This window comes from Drosophila erecta, unplaced genomic scaffold (genome assembly GCF_003286155.1).
Source record: "Drosophila erecta strain 14021-0224.00,06,07 unplaced genomic scaffold, DereRS2 tig00000092-arrow-pilon, whole genome shotgun sequence".
In the NCBI taxonomy this organism is placed as follows: domain Eukaryota; kingdom Metazoa; phylum Arthropoda; class Insecta; order Diptera; family Drosophilidae; genus Drosophila; species Drosophila erecta.
Genome location: NW_020825207.1, coordinates 14,599,253 through 14,618,368, shown reverse-complemented (window position 1 = coordinate 14,618,368; position 19,116 = coordinate 14,599,253). Strand labels below are relative to the sequence as shown.

At 48.4% G+C, this 19,116-nt stretch overlaps 6 protein-coding genes across 11 annotated transcripts; 3 read left to right on the top strand and 3 right to left on the bottom strand.

The window, feature by feature from the left end:
• Positions 1-69: 69 nt before the first annotated feature.
• On the bottom strand, positions 70-3,334 carry LOC6547009 (ankyrin repeat domain-containing protein 13C). The gene has a single exon (XM_001974588.3). It carries the CDS (start codon positions 3,202-3,204, stop codon positions 1,579-1,581), a length of 1,626 nt encoding a protein of 541 aa, XP_001974624.3. The 5' UTR covers positions 3,205-3,334; the 3' UTR covers positions 70-1,578.
• LOC6547010 (WD and tetratricopeptide repeats protein 1) lies at positions 3,316-5,961 on the top strand. The gene is made up of 2 exons (XM_001974589.3): positions 3,316-4,577; positions 4,634-5,961. Exons 1-2 carry the CDS (start codon positions 3,830-3,832, stop codon positions 5,770-5,772), a joined length of 1,887 nt encoding a protein of 628 aa, XP_001974625.1. The 5' UTR covers positions 3,316-3,829; the 3' UTR covers positions 5,773-5,961.
• A 343-nt stretch (positions 5,962-6,304) lies between these two features.
• Positions 6,305-10,020, bottom strand: LOC6547037 (longitudinals lacking protein-like). Of its 5 annotated transcripts, none has more exons than XM_015156394.2 (4): positions 9,811-9,895; positions 7,771-8,043; positions 7,246-7,332; positions 6,305-7,179 (listed from the first exon to the last, which is right to left on the bottom strand). In XM_015156394.2, the coding sequence occupies exons 2-4, from the start codon at positions 7,870-7,872 to the stop codon at positions 6,985-6,987; spliced, it is 384 nt and encodes a 127-aa protein (XP_015011880.1). In that variant the 5' UTR covers positions 7,873-8,043; positions 9,811-9,895; the 3' UTR covers positions 6,305-6,984. The 5 variants fall into 5 exon arrangements, with proteins under 5 accessions (XP_015011880.1, XP_026835682.1, XP_026835681.1 ...); XM_026979881.1 differs by lacking the exon at positions 9,811-9,895 and adding an exon at positions 8,664-8,786; XM_026979880.1 differs by lacking the exon at positions 9,811-9,895 and adding an exon at positions 8,439-8,657.
• A 93-nt stretch (positions 10,021-10,113) lies between these two features.
• On the top strand, positions 10,114-12,054 carry LOC6547038 (nitric oxide-associated protein 1). Its single transcript, XM_001974591.3, has one exon. The coding sequence runs from the start codon at positions 10,165-10,167 to the stop codon at positions 12,034-12,036; it is 1,872 nt and encodes a 623-aa protein (XP_001974627.1). The 5' UTR covers positions 10,114-10,164; the 3' UTR covers positions 12,037-12,054.
• A 467-nt stretch (positions 12,055-12,521) lies between these two features.
• On the top strand, positions 12,522-16,115 carry LOC6547039 (uncharacterized protein CG10915). Of its 2 annotated transcripts, XM_015156631.2 has the most exons (5): positions 12,524-13,740; positions 13,799-13,985; positions 14,047-14,168; positions 14,311-14,349; positions 14,697-14,715. In XM_015156631.2, exons 1-4 carry the CDS (start codon positions 12,894-12,896, stop codon positions 14,325-14,327), a joined length of 1,173 nt encoding a protein of 390 aa, XP_015012117.1. In that variant the 5' UTR covers positions 12,524-12,893; the 3' UTR covers positions 14,328-14,349; positions 14,697-14,715. The 2 variants fall into 2 exon arrangements, with proteins under 2 accessions (XP_001974628.1, XP_015012117.1); XM_001974592.3 differs by lacking the exon at positions 14,311-14,349 and having other exon boundaries at positions 12,522-13,740; positions 14,697-16,115.
• A 496-nt stretch (positions 16,116-16,611) lies between these two features.
• LOC6547040 (nuclear pore complex protein Nup75) lies at positions 16,612-19,068 on the bottom strand. Its single transcript, XM_001974593.3, has 6 exons — positions 18,971-19,068; positions 17,751-18,913; positions 17,333-17,678; positions 17,083-17,273; positions 16,883-17,030; positions 16,612-16,817 (listed from the first exon to the last, which is right to left on the bottom strand). Exons 1-6 carry the CDS (start codon positions 18,995-18,997, stop codon positions 16,686-16,688), a joined length of 2,007 nt encoding a protein of 668 aa, XP_001974629.1. The 5' UTR covers positions 18,998-19,068; the 3' UTR covers positions 16,612-16,685.
• Between the last annotated feature and the right edge of the window lie 48 nt (positions 19,069-19,116).

Here is a 19,116-nt window from a genome sequence, read left to right as displayed (position 1 = left end):
AAAAGCGCGCGCAGTTCAATTTCAAATCATTGCGATCCCCATTTGTTTATAAATAAAACACGTATTCTCTTGGGTTTGCACATTTACAGTTTGTGTATATAATTATTTTTTAGAGCGTATACAATTGCTCGGCTCAGTTACAGTTAGGGTGGCCACGTATAAATATAAATGTTTCAATAAATTGCCCTTAACTAGTAAAATATACTGATTTTTGCTTACATCAGAGTTCTTGTAAGGATGTGTTTTGATCTAGGATTACGGTTTAAAAACGATTTTATTTGATTATCGCATTGATTTTACCTCTATGAGCTGCAGTTCTAGATAAGAAATGAAAACTTGTGTCCGAGGAAAAGCAAGCAATGGCAGTTATACATAAATACATGTGGTGTTTAGACATATTCTGTAGTTACATAAGTGGGAAAAATCACAGCAAAGCAATGCGAACCGAAACTAAATCGGAGCCAGCTGCTTTTGTTGATTAACAAATACAGTGCAAGTACAGACGCTCGTTACGGCATAAATAATTGGCTAAGATGAAACTAAGTAATAAATAAATACATGGGCACATACGCCCGTGTGTATAAATATTAATTTATAATTGATTTGTGGAGCTATTCTTCGTTTTGCGCACGTCTAAATACTTGAGGAGAATATTGTGAAGCAAGGCGATGGAAATGGTTTTGCGATCGACTCTCTAGTACACGTAGCCTAAGTAGAAAAAAACCCAATTGTTTGATGTACGCTCTTCAAGCGGGTATGTGGACTCTTTTGACCTTAAAACTAGGTATGAAATTGCACTAAAAACGTAGGGGGATGTACACATAAATAAAATGATTAACGGTTTGTCAAGGGATCGGATATTGGACAACATCAAATCACTTACAAACTAACTTTTCAAGTTGTTGCTTGAAACGTGGTGATCAGCCAGCGATTCTACAGATTGGACATTTAGCTTTACCTTCGCACCGCCGCGATTATCGGCAGATACGAAAGGCAATTTAGGAAAGAGGACTTTATGGATTCCTCGCCAATGGAGCAGCTGTTTTGGGACCCCACCCCACATAGGGCGGCAATCAGAAAACACCATTCGAGTTGAAGTGATTCACTCGGTGTGTTAAAAATGACGAGTCTGTGCAGAATATTGTTCAATCTAACAATAAATACTACTAAGTAATGCCCCCCTTGCGGAGGGAATTACAAACAAATACAGTACATAACAAAACGTAAATGTAAAATTGCAATTTTCAGGGCGTCTAATTTGAATATGAGATTCCCTAAAGGTGAAAATTGCAATTTTTGTGTGTGGGTGTTTGGCTCTTAAGCATACATACATAAACAAGCTGCCCGTTCGAGCTGCATCCTCCGACTTTTGCTGGAGTGATCACTAAAAGCGACCTGAAATGTGTGGGCAAACCGGCAGGATGAGAGGCGTATCGTGCAGGGGACACCTCCTCAATCAAACTCCGCAATTGAGGGCGAGGACGCATTGCGATTCAAATCGACACGAACGCCAGTCGCTGGTCCGCTCTGTCCGGGGGTTGGAGCTTTGGCCTTTGGCGCGGCTTCCCCGTCGCCTGGTCATAAGTCCTGAAAGCGACGCACATCCTCCCAGTAGTGCGATGGCACCTCAAACATCTTGGCGGGGATGTTGTCGCGGAACTCGAATTTTTGGAACGTCACCTTGGCGGTCACCGTGTGCAGTACGGGTATCTCAATCTTCACGGGAAAGCCCGTCGGTAGCTTCAGCGTGACGAACTCGCGCAGCTTGTTGATGTGTTTTAGGGGTGCCACGACTTCCAGAACGTCCAGCAGCATGTCAACGCTAAGTGGAAAGTCCTTGCTCATGGCTACCGTGGCTCGCAGCGTCTTGTTGGATTGCTTGTGCACGGGTGTCCTGCCTAACTGTGGGCACTTACCGACCTCCGCATCGAGATACTGCCTCCAGGTGACTGTGGGAGGTGGCGGAGCCTGCAGCGAGCTGCGGCGCGGTAGCTCCGGCAGCGAGATGCCATTCGGAGCCGTTGGTGTATTGGTCTCCGGCGGCGTGGCCGTGTGCTGGCTGCCTAGGCTGGAGCGGCGCGTATCCGGCTGCTGGTTGCCACCCTTGGTAATAGTCTCGACAATGGCGCGGTTCTTTTGTAGATCCTCGTGCGACAGGTGTTCCCGCCTCTTTCGCTGCTTTAGGATCAAACCCTGGATGGTGTAGATCTCGCACTGGTACTGGCCCCCAATGAGCTCCTTGCGATTGGCGCGGAATATCCAGCCGCGTTGCGCTCGTGCGAATTGTATCGTCTTGGTGGACATCTGGGTGGCCAGAATATCGGTCGACATGAGCACATCCACCTCATCCTCCATGTCTGATTCCTCGTATCGCAACCGCTGAAAGCACTCCTGCTCATTGTCTAACAGAACCAGGGATTCCCTTGCCGGTGCCTCTCCTCTAAACAGGAACGATATGTCTCCTCGCTCCCAACGCATATCATTGAAGTCCACCAGTGTGGTGTCCAAACGAATGGAGGCACCCGACTTGTACAGCCGGCAGATGTCCGAGGGCAGGATGCGGGAAACCAGCGGCAGCCAGGATTGAAAATCCCACTTAAATTCCATGTAGAAGTCCTGCATTTGGCGCAGCGCATTAACCAGCTTCTCGCGCCGGCTCTCCATGTGTTCACGTGACTGCAGCTTTAGCATCCGCAGCACCTGGGTGATTGTCTGGCGGTCACCGTAGCTGATGGCCTCGGACAGCGGGGACCAGCCCTCATTGTTCTTGATCTTAACGGGGGCGTTTTGGGCCAGAAGCAAACGGACAGCGTGCTTTCTGCCCAGCATTACGGCCAGATGGAGTGGCGTGTTGCCATGTTTATCCTTGCGACCCACTTCGTCTTGGGCTGTGTTCAAAAGTAGTCGTCGCTGCAGCGACTTGATGTCGTCCTCGAAAACGCTTCGGTGCATGGGATAGTCCAGGGCCTCGGATGTCGGCATCACAGTGGGCAGTGGCGGAGCCGCCTTGGCTGTGGGCGTGGCGGCGACCGATGGGCTGGTTGTGTCAGGTGGGCGCTCCGCTGGGGAATCACCGTCACCATCGCCATCCTCACCTTCACCGGCCGATTGGTACTCATCCGAATCTTCGCTCGACGTGGACTTGGCGTCCGACGCCGTCTGCTGCTTGTGCTTGTCGCACTCGTCCTCCTTTTCGTTGGACATGTCTCAGCTATTCTGTCACCGTCGCGTCTTCCGTGGAATTAAATAAATCAATTCGATTTTTTAGTTTATCTGGCAGTGTTACCAGATGAAAAAACTGTTTTAATCCCTTAAGTCTTCAACGACTTTCCAGCCCTGACCAAAATTCACAGGCAAGAGCGAAACTTGTACTTGGTTTAAATATTTGTATTATAAGTAAAAATATGAAACCCATTTGTTGTTACTTTTTCCATTAACCATTAAAAAGCATATCTCCAATGCAAATAATTATTTGTGGGGAGTTAAAGAGGTTTTAGGAATTAATTTATGTCGGGCTTCGTAGACTGCTTAAATCAGTTGAGTGATAGGCTCTTCTTAATCTTTCACTTCTCGGGCGTTTTAAAAAGAAATACATTTTGCACATCCGAAATTTGGTTGTTCCATTTCGTAAGCTAACGTTAACCGTTACGGCAAAGGCGCGCTGACCTGGCAACGCCGCGCACAGGTGTCAACAACAGCAAGGTGGTGGGCAGTAGGGACTGCGAAGCGGGGCAGGGGCACTCAGCGAATGCAAAATGAATTAAACGGAGAACGAGACGAAAACAAACGGAAACAAGTGTCATAATCCTATCCAGAGCAGTCGGAGATAATGTCGAGCGATGAACTGTATCGCGTAAAGTACTCTAGTTCGCGCTATCAGCGCCAGCACACGCCCTTGAACGCCAGCTCCTTGCATTGGCAGCGCCAGCAGTACGGTCATGAGCTGGACGAGATGCTTCGGCGCCGTCTCCTGGCCTCGCCGGCCTACGTGGACAGGCTGGAGCAGGAGGCACTGCTCGTCGGTCACGAGGGCTGCGTCAACTGCCTGGAGTGGACCACCGATGGCCTGTGGCTAGCCTCCGGATCCGACGACTATCGTGTGATGATCTGGGACCCGTTCCGAAGGAAGCGTGTCCATGTCATTAGGACCAAGCATCTGGGCAACATGTTCTCTGTCAAATTTCTGCCCAAGACCAACAACAGCATTGTGGCTACGTGTGCAGCGGATAAGTTCATCTATGTCTACGACATCAATCACTCGAACGAGACTCTCTTTTCGTGCAATTGCCATTGGTCGCGGGCGAAGCGCTTGGCCACCGCCCAGGACTCGCCGCACATCTTCTGGTCGGCGGGTGAGGATGGCTGCATCCTGCAGCTGGATATACGGGAGCCACACCGCTGCCGTCCGGAGGGAGGTAATGGTGTCAGGCTCTTGAGTTTGCACGATCAGGTGGAGAACACAGAGGCCAAATGTCTGGCCATTAATCCCAGGAGGACAGAGTACCTAGCCGTGGGCACCAACGATCCGTTTGCCCGGGTGTACGATCGCCGCAAGCTGCCCTCCACCGACGGCAATGGTGCGTACTTGAATTTGCAGGCTCCGAAGCTCATATTGAACTCTTATCCATTTTAGGTCTCTCCGCTTGCGTGGCGTACTATGCACCTGGACAGATCGTGAAAAACATCAGTCGGAACATTGTCCACGAGTCGCGGGCCATCACTTATCTTACGTTCAATGGCAATGGCACGGAGCTGCTGGTCAACATGGGCGGCGAGCACGTCTACCGCTTTGATCTGAATCATGCCGAGCCTCCGGTTTTCTACGAACTGCCCGCCTTCACATCTACCCTCGTTCAGGAGGAGGAGCCGGTGAAGACGCCACACAAAAGTCGCTCCCTGCCCTCCAGCATAGAGGTGCATAAGAAGGAGGGCAATGACTTCCTTGAGAACGGCAAACTTGTGGATGCAATTGACGCGTACTCAGCGGCTTTGGCGAAATATCCGAAGGGAGAGGTTCTCTATCTGAACAGAGCGACGGCTCTAATGCGACGCGGCTGGTTTGGTGATATATATGCGGCTCTTAGGGACTGCCACGAGGCTCTGCGTCTGGATCCGAGCTATGTGAAGGCACATTTTCGGCTGGCCAGGGCATTGCTTGAGCTGCATCGACCCCAGGATGCGGATAAGTGCTTGCAGGCACTCATTCAGCGTTTTCCCGACTTCGCTAACAATCACGGCGTGCTCATGCTGAACAAGGACATCAAGGAGAATCGACGACAGTCGCAGAGCACTGAGCCACCCGAGCCGGAGCCAGTGGAAATGGAGGATGGCTTCCGCTATCTGCGGCTGAAAGACGCCGAGTATGATCTCCGTTCGACAGCCCGCGACTATATGCAACGCTATGTGGGCCACTGCAACATCACGACGGACATAAAGGAGGCCAACTATTTGGGCAGCCAAGCCGAGTTCATAGCTGCCGGTTCGGATGACGGCAATTTGTACATTTGGGAGGGAGACACTGGCAAGATACGCGCCGTTTATCGGGCGGACAGTGCCATAGTGAATTGCGTGCAGCCGCATCCGAGTATATGCATGTTGGCCACCAGTGGTATTGACCACGACATAAAGATCTGGTCGCCATGCGCCCCCAGCGCCGAGGAGCGACCAAATCTCGTGGCGGATGTGACGCGCTTCGTTGAGGACAACCAGCAGAAGATGCGCACCGATCCATTCGAACTGCACACGCGAAATGCGTACTGTTTCAATAACTAGGAAATGTAGCTTGATCTAAATTAGCTGCATTGTGCAGCAAGCGAAATCCAATCGGCAATATATCAAATATTAATGTAATTTAAGCTAAGCGAACATATTTTTGTTAATTTGTAAACGAATTGCTGTATACAAAGTACGAAGCTTATGAAGATGTTATGAAAGACTATTAAAATAAATGCAGACTTGCAATAAACCTGTTTTAATGAAAAGCTCAGAATGGTTTGCACTTGTTTTTTCATTAATTATTCTGTTTATTTACCGTAGTTTCTTTAAATCTATGCTCACATGTATACATATACATACATATAAATATTTTACTTTATGTAATAATATTCAAGTATAGTTATTACTCAAGTTGTATTTTTCTTCTAACGTATTTCCTTACTCTTTTGTTTAAACTTTGTCAAACTGATAGCTTCGCACTGAAACAACTTTTCTTCGTTTTGTTATCCATAAAATATATGTATCTCGCGTATGATCAGAAGTTTGAAAGGAGACCGCGCTTGTCCACACACAATGAATTGAAGTACAATTTTGCATTTGTTTCTATTTTATTGTTTAAATATAGATGAAAATGAGTTTGTCTGTCTGGAGGCGTGGCATGTCTGGGTTTGTAGTTAGTGGCTTAAAAACTAACCGAATGTGTTGTAATATTCGCGCCCGTTGTGGCTTTTTTCCATCTACTTGCACATTTCACACTATATTTATAATTATCTTTATATATTTTTAATGGATCTTCTTTAATTACTTTACAAAAGTGCGTTTTTGTTTTGTTTTGTTTTGCTTTAGGGGCTGTCCATATCGTTTTATTTATACAGAGTGGTTTGTATTGTTAATAATATATTACAAACTATTTTATGCAGAAATTAAACGAATACAAAATTCAAATCAAGTTCTGTGGGGGTTGTCGGTAAATGTTTTTGCAATTTGGTAGATCAGATGTGAATGAGTGGGTGTGGGAGTGGGCAGGCGGATTTGGCCTCCACCTTTACTTTACAGGCTAATCATTTCGATCTGTCAGCTTTGTGTGGTTGTCTGTTGGTTGTCTTCATCCTCCTAGTGTACTCTTACATGAATTTGTATACCAAATGTCGCTCTCGTAATGTTGTTTCTTTCGCCGCTGGTTGGAATTTTGTTTTCTTGCATACGTTTCTTATAGTTGGTTGTTGTTATTTATTATGTATTTTTTGTTTCGTTTATTGTTTAATACCATCAACCTTCCCGCTTTATTGAACTGGGTGTCTCTGCCAGGCCTTTTACTTTGAGGCGATCGGCGGTCTTAAGAAATGCTGGCAATTGTTCCTGGGACACGTTCACCTCACCGGCGTACATGAACTCCAGTATAGCCTGTAGGTGAATGTAGGAGACATCTTTCAGGATGATAATCGGATGCTTCGATGGGTTCTCCTGCGGGTGCATACACATTATCATTCGATTGCTTAGTTATTTAGTTATATTAAGTGAAAAACTCACCTCCAGTAGCGCTTTAAAGTAGGGACTGCAAGCAGAAAGCACCATTTTGTGGGCTTTGCAGGTTTGGCCCTCGCAGGCCAGTGTTACCTGTGAACAATAAGCATTGGGAAATCAGTAAGATCCGCCAGGCATTTTCACCAAAAAAGCACCAACAACGAGACCGCAACAAATTAGACAGAAAACGCAGAGCGAAGAAAACAATCAGGTAAAGGAAAAACGAATTGAAAAAGAGAAAAAGAGCGTGAGGGCCAGGTAGCTACATAGGTAGTCAGACCAAGTGAGCTCAGCCGGTGACTGACCCTCCACAAGGGGCGGCCGCGAGCCAATCGGGCCAAGAGTAGCATAATAAACCTCAGCGCGCCCCTGGACTGGTCAACTACAGTCTAACTTCTATGGCTTGACTTTGACTACATGTATAAGTGACTATTCAAATTAGAATGATATCTAATACATTGTATTTAATAGTTCTAGTGCAAAAACTTCGACTGTAACTAGATGTTTGTAAGGATTAATTTGGGTACTCACATCTGTGAAGCTCTTCTCGTCGCGCAGGTGACGGAACGATGTCACCATATTCGTTTGAAAATCGTTCCATTTCAGAAAGAACTGTTGATCCGACGACATCATGAAGAAGCTTTTGTTGGTGGGGGCGTCGCTCGCTGGACAGAATGCTGGGAGGGGGGTGGGGGCTGGATTCTTAATTTGGACTAGTGGCCGAAAGGTTCACCGTTAGATGGGCTTAATTCGCAGCGTACCGCTTAATCCGTGGCTTTTCGCTTGGGTTTTCTTTGCCGCACTCTGCAAGAGAAGTAAACAGACAGCATTAGCAAATGAACGGCAAGGCAAACAAACAACAACAGCTTGGCGAAATTAGCAGCGAGCGTTACGAGAGCATTGCAAAAGAGCACGTCTCTGGGCCAAAAATATTCTCCAAATATAAAAGTGCTGTGGCGCATGTGCAGCGTTTGTGCAGTGGGAAATGGCAGTTCGGAATGCACCGCGTTGCTCTGTGCATGTGTGAGTGAGCTGGAAAATGTCAAAGTGCTGAGCCAGCGCTAACTGAAAACAGAAAACAGCAAACAGCTGCCAGCAAAGGTTAAGCAAAGAGGCAAAAATATCAAATCGTCGCTGGCTCGCTCTGTTGAATGCCTTTCACTTTTCAAGGCAATTTCTGCATTTTCAGTCGTACACACATGTGTATGCTTTGCCTATTTGAATTCGAATGCGTCACAGTGGCTTAGAACGCGGGATTCGTATGTTGCACGCGATGCACTGTGCAGCTGCCGATGGCAATGTATTTCTGGGTGCACTCCAGTAAAATAGCATTCATTCCGTGGATTTTGGACCAAAAAAGAACCAAGATGGCGGCCCCATTCGCACTTCCTCCATTCAGCGACTTTGTCTTCTCTTCACTTTACTTCACTCCCATTCCATCCCACTGTGCGGCCAACATGTGTTTTCCTTCTTGAGGAATAGCGTTGTTGTTGATGCGACTCTCATATGCGCTACACTGGCGGCCGGCTGTATGTTTATGTGGGCGGGGGAGAGCAGGGCATTCAGTTCGCCGCCAGAGCTTAAACTTTAGTCTCACGCTCTCTCTCTCTCTTTGGCTAAGCGCTCTCAACTTTCAACTGCCGTTATGATTTCGCAATTACATTACAACAAAAACAACAATTTAAAAGGCAGAGCAGACATCGCTGGAAATTCAGCTGCATAAGTGTAAGTGTGTGGCTGTATGCGAGTGTGGGCTGGCGGCGGCTAACTATCTCGCTTGCTCTTGCGCCCGGGGTTATCGGTAGCTTCTTCTAGGCTGAGTGCATTTCGTTGAATCGTGGATGTTGAAAGTTGTCTAATTTCCGAACTATTGATTTTTCCCCTTCCCCGTCAAGAAACTGCATTGTTGCTTCTTGAAGACCAGTTTTGGTAACAACAGGAGAATGGAAAGGAGCGAGTGAGGCGGTGAGTAAGTGAGTGAGCGATGCGAGCGACAAAAACAACAACAACTGTTCAAAACGAGTTCCAACGAAAGTTGCAACACTCTTAACAATTTGAGTAGCTCCAATTGTTGTTATTGCATTACTCAATTGGAAAGAACTCTACACTCGACGGAATAGTCTTCTCGCCTGCGGTTTATTCCTTTTCATTTATTTTCTTTTGTTTTTGCGTAGACAATGGCGGCGGCAAAAATTCGTGGGATGCCACAGGAACCACCAAAATGCCTGGCGTCACTTTAACCGAGCCGCCTTTGTTTATGCAAATATTATTGTAATATTTGGTTAAAATTGGGTCGCGCTTCGCGTTACTTTTTATTTCATATATGTACACGCAGCAGCAGCAGCACGCATACAGTCACGTCACGCACACATACAGTCGCCGTTCACATACACTTGTCTTTTTTCCACACACTTTCCTAATCATTTTATTTTGTGCGCTACTGCTTTTTACTCGGCGTGTACTCTGTACTTTTACCAATGCGTACATCGCTTGCCGACCGCCGCAGGAGCAAGCTAATTGCGCCGTGGACACGCTTTTTCTATATCTTTTTGTTTCAATTTTAATACATACACGCTTTTTTTTTGTCCCGCACTTAACTCACCTCTGCTTTCTCGCTAACGCTGCTTTCTTTTTTCTCTTTCACCGATTTCGATTTTCGATAAACTCTCGATTCTTCGATATGAATCGGCCTAATTTCGATGTGTTTTCTTTTTATCAGCTAATGAACACAAACTGATGTACTGAAATATCTTTTTTTGATTTATACGTAAGCTGCTGCTTAGACTGAACCGATGCCTGTTATGTTGTACGCCAAATATCATAAATATCGTTCAGATCTATCGGTTAGCAGCCCTGTCTACCCCTAGAAGGTTGCGTAGCCTTCAGCTTCTGTCTGGCTGTGAGAGTTCTTGTGGGTATTGCGAAATGTTTAAAACCACACGTTTATATAAAATTATAAATAAAAATGTGCTTATAACATGTTCGAGGCTGCAGAATACGGCCGCCGCAGAGGGACAGAGTTTCCGGCAGCGGGCGTGGCTGCTCGCCAGGGAGCGATACAAGGATCATGAGCACGTTCATTACAGCTCCGTGTTGGAGACCAAATTAAAACCCTCTTTCTTGATTCCTGAGGCACATCAGCATTTTCCCGAAGACTGGATGGATGACTACGAGTTCTATCAGGGCGCCAAAGAGGGGGCGAATAGGCAGGGCACTCCGGATCCTTCGCTACCTGTCTCAAAGGTTCCATGCAACGGCTGCGGCGCAAACCTGCACTGCTCAAATGCCTCTCTGCCCGGCTATATACCAAGTGAAATATTCAGGGGAAGAACGCAACAGGAACTTCAGACTATCTCCTGCAAGCGTTGTCACTTTCTGAACCACTACAACATCGCCCTGGATGTGGAGGTGGCTCCATCGACCTATGTGGACACCATATCCCGCATTCAGGACAAATTTGCACTGGCTATCGTGCTAGTGGACCTGCTTGATTTTCCCTGCTCCATTTGGCCGGGCATGCAACATATATTGGGCACGAAGCGACCCGTCTTCCTGGTGGGCAACAAGGTAGATCTGCTGCCGCGGGACTCCAACATCTATCTGCAGCACATCAAGGATTCCCTGCAGCGCGAATTCATCAAGCATGGTGGTGGCGATGGACTGAATATTAAGAATATCAGTTTAATATCCGCCAAAACGGGTTATGGCATCGAGGAGCTAATAACGCAGCTGCATAAAACGTGGGCCTACAAAGGGGATGTCTATCTGCTGGGCTGTACCAATGTGGGCAAGAGCTCCCTGTTCAACATCCTGCTTAACTCGGACTACTGCCGGCCGGAGGCCACTGACCTGGTGCGAAAGGCCACCGCCTGTCCCTGGCCGGGAACCACACTCAAACTGCTGCGCTTTCCGATCTTGCGTCCATCGAGCGATCGAGTCTACCAGCGCTTCAAGAGATTGGTTTCGGAGCGCAGCGCAAGGGCGGCGATGGAAAAGGAGCGTCGCGCTGTGGCAAGGGAAACGGGATCAGCTGCAGCTGCTCAACCAGTGGCGTCGGTTGGACGCACCTTCGATCGGCGCGAGGATGTCAATGATGCCTTTGCCATGGCCGCTGGCTCAAGGCCGATTACAACGCTAAACCATCAGCATAAGGAGTACAAGCAAGCGCGTTGGGTGTACGACACACCGGGCGTGATGCAACCCGACCAAATATCTCCCCTACTCACCGCCGAGGAGCTGGTAAAGCTGCAGCCCACCACCATGATCAGACCCCGCACCTTTCGGCTGCGGCCCCAGATGAGTATCCTGCTGGGTGGTCTGGCCAGATTGGATCTGTTGGATATAACAAGCCCAAGGAAGCAGTATGACTGGCTGAAAGTGTTTGTATTTGCCTCAGAGCATCTTCCCATCCTGATAGCAGACTCACAGGCGGCAGAGAGCGTGTACAAAAGATACGTGGGATCGCCCTTCCTGGGAGTTCCCTTCGCCAGTGAGGACTTGGAGGCCCGCCTGCGACGTTGGCCCGGATTGCAGTGCAGGGACGAGGATATTGTGCTGGCAAGTGAAGAAAGGAACGAGGGAAGGCTTAACTGTGATATTACACTCAGCTCGGCGGGTTGGATGGGATTCCTCCTGCCGGGCCACTCGGAGTGTCGTCTGCGTGCTTGGACACCACATGCGGCAGGAATTTACAAACGTGAACCCGCTTTAGTGCCCCTGGCCGATCGGTTGGTGGGCAAGCACATAAAGTTTTCCCTGGCCTACAACACCACAAAGCCTTTTGTTTTCAAAAAATAAAGAATATATTGTTTGTAGTTATATTATCAAGTTGTTTTTAAAGTGCATTTCATATACTAGCAATTTAAGCAGTTTTATTTATTTTCAGTATATCTCATTTTTTTGAGAAAGTATGTGAAATAAACTTCGTTTCTTTTGATAAACTAAAACATATTTTCAAACTACGTAACGGTAAGTAACGTAATAGCAGGTCCTTGCTTTTAGCGCATTTCAACACTGGCTACTCGCTACTCCTGTTTAAAGCGAGTTGGCAGTGCAGCGTATAAAAATCGGTGCTGCCATTTTTTAATAATAGAGGAAAGCTGTTTGTGGCTAGAAAGATAGTACATATGACAAACATAACACAGATATTAAAATTAGTTCAAAATTAACATTATAGTAATGTGTACAAAAATGTGACTTCATTAAATTGGAATTGGATAATAAAGAATAAGCACACGAATTTAAAATTAACGTTTTAATTTTCATCCTCCCGCCAAGCGCAGCACTATCCCGCTATTGACCACCAAAAGAAGCCAGTTTTGACGGGAATAAGGCGGAATCGGCAGCGCTGCCGCAAGTATCCACTTTTTCACGGGCAACAAATTGACAAAGAAATTGTAAGATAATTTCCTGTGGCGATTGCTGGTTGCGCAAAAGCCACTTGCCTCAAAAGCGGGCTCAAACAGAGTCCGAGCCGGAAGTGAAACATCGCAGGGAGCGCGCATCCCGTGTAATTAGCGAACTGCGACGCACCAAACTTTTTTTTTATTGTATGCCGTGAGCTGAGCGGAGGTGGAGATCGGGAGTTCGGAATCCAGAATCGGGTATTGGGCATTGGGAATCGGGACGGGAGTCACAAGCAGGAGTCGGAGGCCATGGAGCAGAACTCAAACAGCAGCGTCGCGGAGACGTTTGCGGACGCACCAGCGCCGGACGCGGAGTACGGCTCTGAGAACTGCTCCGGATCCGGAATGTCGGTGGGCGACACCGTGAGCGCCAATCACGAGTTCCAGACCATGAAACCGGGTCCCGGTGTGGTGCACAAAGTGATGCCGGTGGCTAACAGCGCCAGCAGTGCCACCGCAACCAACGGTCGGACGCGCTCCGAGATGCCGCACAGCGAGCTGGTGAAGATGCTGTACTACCTGGAGGGCGAACTGCAGGCACGGGATGTGTGCATAGCCGCACTGAGGAACGAGCGGGTGAAGCAGCTCATCGCCCAGCTGCGCACCAAGCGACTGCAGCCCAACGATCCGTATGCGGCCATATTCCGGGACAAGATCGCCCTCAATGGGAATCTTATATCGAGGGAATCGTCTACGCAGGCGGCGCAGGCAGAGATGGAGGTGCGCCAGATCATTGAGCAGCAAATGGAGCAACAGTATCAGATGGTTAGCAAGCAGAGGGCCACGCACGTGCGTATGGTCAACATATTGACCGAATCGCTGGAAAATAATCAGCGAATGCTCCAGGAATTGGAGGAGGAGAAGCGGAAGCACGAGAACACCACGGCCCAGGGCGACGACATCACCTACGGCCTGGAATTGGAGCGCACCAAGCTGAAGCAGGACCTCGAGGAGGAGCGCACTCAGGTGGCCAAAATGGAGAAGGATCTGAAGAAGCTGCAGGAGACGCTTGAGTACGAGCGCAATCGACAGAAACAGATCGTGCTGCTGCTGATTGCGGAGCGCAAAAAGATCCTCATGAAGTATATTGAAGAAGGTGCGTATGACCACATTAGCTTTGCCACTTTGTATACAATTGTATCGATGGTCTGCAGGGAAACGCTCTGAGGATCTGGCCCAAATCCTGGCCGAGGAGAAGCAGCGGTCGGACACCATTGCCGAGGGTCTCGAGGAGGAGAGCAAAAAGTCGTTGCGCATGGAGGAGGAACTGGAGAAGCAAACGCATGCCATGGAGCAGGAGCGGAAAGTGCTGTTTGCCAAACTAGCCAAGGAGGAACTCCGGTTCGTCAAGTGCAGCCCTTGAATCGAATCAACAATATAATCTCCTACCTCCGTTTTTCAGGGTCAAAGAGCTGGAGCAGGAACTCAACGCCCTACGGAGCGAGCATGAGGCTCTGAAAAAGCAGCAGCAGCTGGGTGGCAGCGGCTCATCCGTGGCCGCCGCCAAGGCGCGACAGTTCAGCGGTGAGTTAGCCAGACGAGGCACTTCCACCTGGAAACTGGCTGTTGTAATTATAAATGGTTGCCCTCCTTATAATTTTCTATATACAATCTTTAACTCTATATATACTCTATATATTACTTTTTTTTCGAACTCCTCTTGAAGCCGAAATCTTTTGTTAGAAAAATGTTACGCAATTGCAAGGTGATTTGTTTTTTGTTTTGTGATGTTCCTCGTGCACTTCACGTTGCACCACCCCAAAGATCACGCATCCGCACTTCCACCCCGCACGCTCGCACCCCAGCGATTGGAGCACCCCGACCAAAAGCCAGAACGTAGCCAGTTGACACCAGTGGCGTCCAGTGTAGACTTTTCACAACCATGCCAAAACATTTCCACACAAGCCAGGCCTTCCCAGAAGTCCTTGAAGTGTGTTTTAAGAAGACCTATGGGCTTCTGGTTAGGCCAATCCGCCTCGGAGATCAGAAAATCTAGTGTTTTACGAAGCTGTCATAGGCAGCATGCTAATCCCACCTCTCTGCGTTTTACAGACGACGCCTGTGCCACGCCCCCCATGGTGAACATCGCCAAGATCGTGCAGCCAACAGCCACGGTTAGCAGCATGCCGGTTTCGGGACCACAGACCGGCATCGCCCGCTCCATTGCGCCGGGCCAGAACATCCGGAGCGCTGGAATCGCAACGGCGCCCACTGGCACGGCCACAGCAGCAATAGCACCACTAGCTGCCGTGCTCAACCACACTACCAACACCACCACCACCACCACGAACAACACCACCAGCAGCAGCAACTCGAGCGGCAGCGTTGGAGCAGCTGCAGCAGCAGCTGCATCAGTGGAGACGGCAGCTACTGTCACCGTGCCCATGGTGGCGCCACCCTCACCCTCCCCGGCGAAGATGCAGCCGACAGCTACCATCCAGCGGGCGCCCGGCGGCAAGTATGCCGCACTGGCTGCGGCAGCTGCCCTCGACCAGACCACACCACCGCATCCTCATCCCGTTCCCATTGCCGTGCCGCCGGTTACGGTGCCACCAGCGGGAGCCCGTGGAGCACCGCCCCCCATACCAACCAAGCCGATCGTGCCTCCCAAGCGGGAGCCATCGCTCTCCCGGCTGGGCTCGATCACGGGCAGCAGTGCCATAGCGGCTACCACCGCAGCCACCACGACCGCGGGTACGGCGAAGCAGAATTAGACACCTCCACTCCACTCAGACTCACATTAATTACCGATATTGGGCGTAGGATAAGCGAAATACTCAAGCGGCGTAGTCCCTCGATGACCGCGCTAGGCAACAGGATCCTCCATCCCGAACTGACCTTCTTCTGTTTTGTTTTTTTTAAATGGTTTAGTTCTATGTGCGTGCAAAAGTTATATGTCTTTCTTTCGTTTTCTATTATGCCTATTTACTTTAAATTGAATCTACAAAAGTATGCAATTTATTTTAGATATTATTTATTGTAATGTCACAAATCTTTTGCAATAGGATCTTTAAGCATAATTTGAGAATCCTTTACACTTCAATACTTATACATTTATTTAACATTTACACATTCAACTTCATTGTCAGTTCGAGACTGGAAACCTAAGAGGTAGTCTAAAATCTTCTTAAAAGTAACAACGTTTTGATTATCTGAGTATCTTCGGTTGCCTAGCGTGATTTGGCATGCAACACGTTTAGGAGAAAAGTTTGTTAAGAATTAGAAAGATAGTATACAGTGCGACTCCCCAGGCGGCCTCTCATCTAAGTTTGGTTTAGTTTTTATTGTTTTTACCAAGCGATATGATATGATACATTTTATAACGCCGTTGGCGGTCCGAGGGCCAAGCCAAGAGACAAGCGACTTTAAATGTAATTCCGTGCGTAGTGAGCGAACATTTGTACAAGGCCGTGCGATTCTCATAACAAGTAACAGCCACAATATATGATAATTATAAACATACCCCACAGATATATTTATATATATGTATCCACGCATATGCATGCAACTATGTGTACTACCCTTGTACTCTGTGCGTTGTTTAATAGTTCTTAGGTGCGTCGAATACGTGTGTAAACTTCCTCCATGTGCAGCTAAAATACTTGCTAGTGTTCGATTTAAATATTGTTCTAAGTTCGGCCTAAGCACCTTTGTTTTCCCTTTGCCTATCCGATAACCGAGAAGTGTATCCTATAGATTTACCCACGCCGTTCAAACTAGCATAGTTTACCAAGACACCATTCGAGCATTCGCTGGGACCGGGCAGGTTGGAGCTGCCCCCAGCGATTGCGTTTCACTTATTTTACAAATGCGTACTGTGAACATCCCTCCAGCCCCCAGCAGCTTGGAATTCCTTTTAGTCAAAGGGCAGCAGCCAGTCAAGTAGTGTTGTTGGTACAATAAATACATAGCAAAGAGGCACAAGATATAAACAAAATGCGTATGAATAACAAGTTAGCAATGCAAGCGATCTATAACAAATTACGATGTATTGGAAAAGCGAAAAATACAAAATAAATTACATTAAAAATGCATTCAAAATCACACCACTGGCATCGTGTTCTCAATGATCAATGCTCGGGCCAAATTGCGTGCGCAGGCCAGGCGCATGAGGTTTAGGATTTCGTCGACGTTCTCCACCCGATAGTCCTTGAACACGGTTTCTGTGTGGTGCTGTGAATATAGCAGAGTATCAGAGTTATGGGACTTCAATAAAGCAAAAGCAGCGCCAGACATACGTTTCCATATTTGGACACGTCGCGTTCGATGATGGGCACCAGTTCGGTTTCAATATGATGCAGAATGGCCACCGTTTCCTTGGCGAAGATTTTTGGATCCTTGGACTCTAGCAGTGGCATGGAATCGATGAGCAACGAGGGCCAAAAGCTAATGGAATATGTTACTGATAAATGTATTCGTTGTAAACACAATATCTTACTAGTCTGGCGTAATTCTGGATTCCAACAGATTCACTAGAAGTTGAGAGGCAGAGAGAAAATCGCGTGTGCGGTAGAACTCATAGAATTCGAAATACTTGGAAAGAAACACCAAGCGCGGAGAGACAAACATTCGGCCTCCGACATTGGCAATGGTGTCCGGGCAGAGCATGTTTCCAGTCTTCGAGTAATGCTAAGCAAAGTACCGATCAATTAGCATGGAAAACTGATCCAAAACCAGCTTGTGATTACCTTCAAAATGAAGTCTGCTACCGCCGTTACCAGCAGCACGTCCTTGGAGCGAATGGCCCATTCCAGGGCGTTGCCATAACGCTCCTTGTCGTATGATCGCTTCGAAAGCACCTTGCAGATCTCCTGTTCCACGCCCATGAGCCCGCGCTGCCTGGCTAGGTTAATCAGCTTGGTGGCTTGCCGCTCGCTGCGCAAAGTGATGCGGGGCAAAAGCAGCTCGATGGCCGCCTGACCCTCCTGTTTGCAGCAGTCGAGATAGTCGATGCCCAACTGCCACATGTTGTGGGACATCATCAGGTAGCTGCCGTACTCATAGATCATTGAGTGACGCAGGGCCGGCAAATCACTGTGGGTGTGGGTATGGGTGCATAAATATAAAGAATATTGATGGAATATGAATTGAGACAATAAAACTCACATGTTGTTCTGATCGAAATAGCTCTTCAGCTGACCACAATGATGGATTAGATCAATCAAATGCGTGGAGAACCAGTGAGTATCGTTCAGTTTTTGAGCATCGTATATAAAGACCTTTATATCGTGATCCATAAGCTGAGAAATCATGCGGTTCATGCTGCAGAGCTCTCTTTCCGGCCGGAGACGATACCATCGGTTTAGCCAGTTGGCTGCGGCTATTCTCAGCTCAAAGGGTTTGCAGGTGGGCTTGGTAAAGAACAGGTATCCTGGCAGGTATGTATAGCAATCCTGCGACTTTTTGATTCCAGCATCCCACTGCTCGTTGTCGCCGGCGACCAGACGAATTAACTGCTCCAGCTCTGGCTCCGTAGCAAATAAACCATTCTGGATCTTTCGTTCCGTATCTACGTGCCAGTACTCCCACTGGGAGTGAAACTTTTGCAGGGCATAGCCCTCTTGGTAAACCGGCATGGACTTCAGGATCAGTTCGGCCGCCTTGAAGCTCGCTTGTCCAGCCTTGCGATTCTGTGAGAGAATAGCCCTCGTGACATCTATTTCGCCAAGCATAATGAGTGACTTGACAATGCTCCAATAGTCATCGGACTCGCTGGCCTCCTCGGCCATAAGCAGCAGATCCGTGGCACTGTCCTCTGCTTGCGGAGAGTGGAAGCGGGCCCAGTCGAGCAGTTGGGGCACCACCAGCTGATTGCTCTGAATGTACAGGATCTCGAAGAGATGCCACAGGCATTCCGCCGCATAGAAGACAACGATGGCCTCACTGAAGCGCCGCAGGCGCGCTTCATCCGTCTGCACCTCCGGCGACATCTTGGCCTGCTCCAGCTTCTCCAGACAGGAGCGCACGATGCTCCGGTATGCCCGGGATATATTCACATACTCGGCACGTGTGGCCCGCGGGCCCAACTGTTGCAGCGTGGCGAATGTGGCATTTGCCTCCGCGAGTACGCTGCGTAGAACGGGCTCATCAAACAGCGTCGTCTCCTGCGCCATGTAGATGAGCACCGGATCTTGGCCAGCCGTCTCTGTGGGAGCGTCCCGCGATCTGTGCGTCACATGCCGGTAGGCGCTGAGTGCGATTCGAGAGCCCGGCAAAAAGACGCCAGTGAGCGTATTGCCGCAGCGGGTGGCTAGGGCATCGCCAAGCTCCTAGATAGATGCATTGGGGTTTTATCCGTCAGAAATCTGATTTCTGCAGCTACTTACGAAGGCGGGAACATTGCTATCGCTCATGCTGGCTTAATGTTTTTATAAACTCTGAACTAACTATTCGTTGTCTGTTATCGATAACCGGAGGCGGTATTTGTCTGGGTCTATCGGGCGCCATCGTACTTCGATATAAATTACTTTTC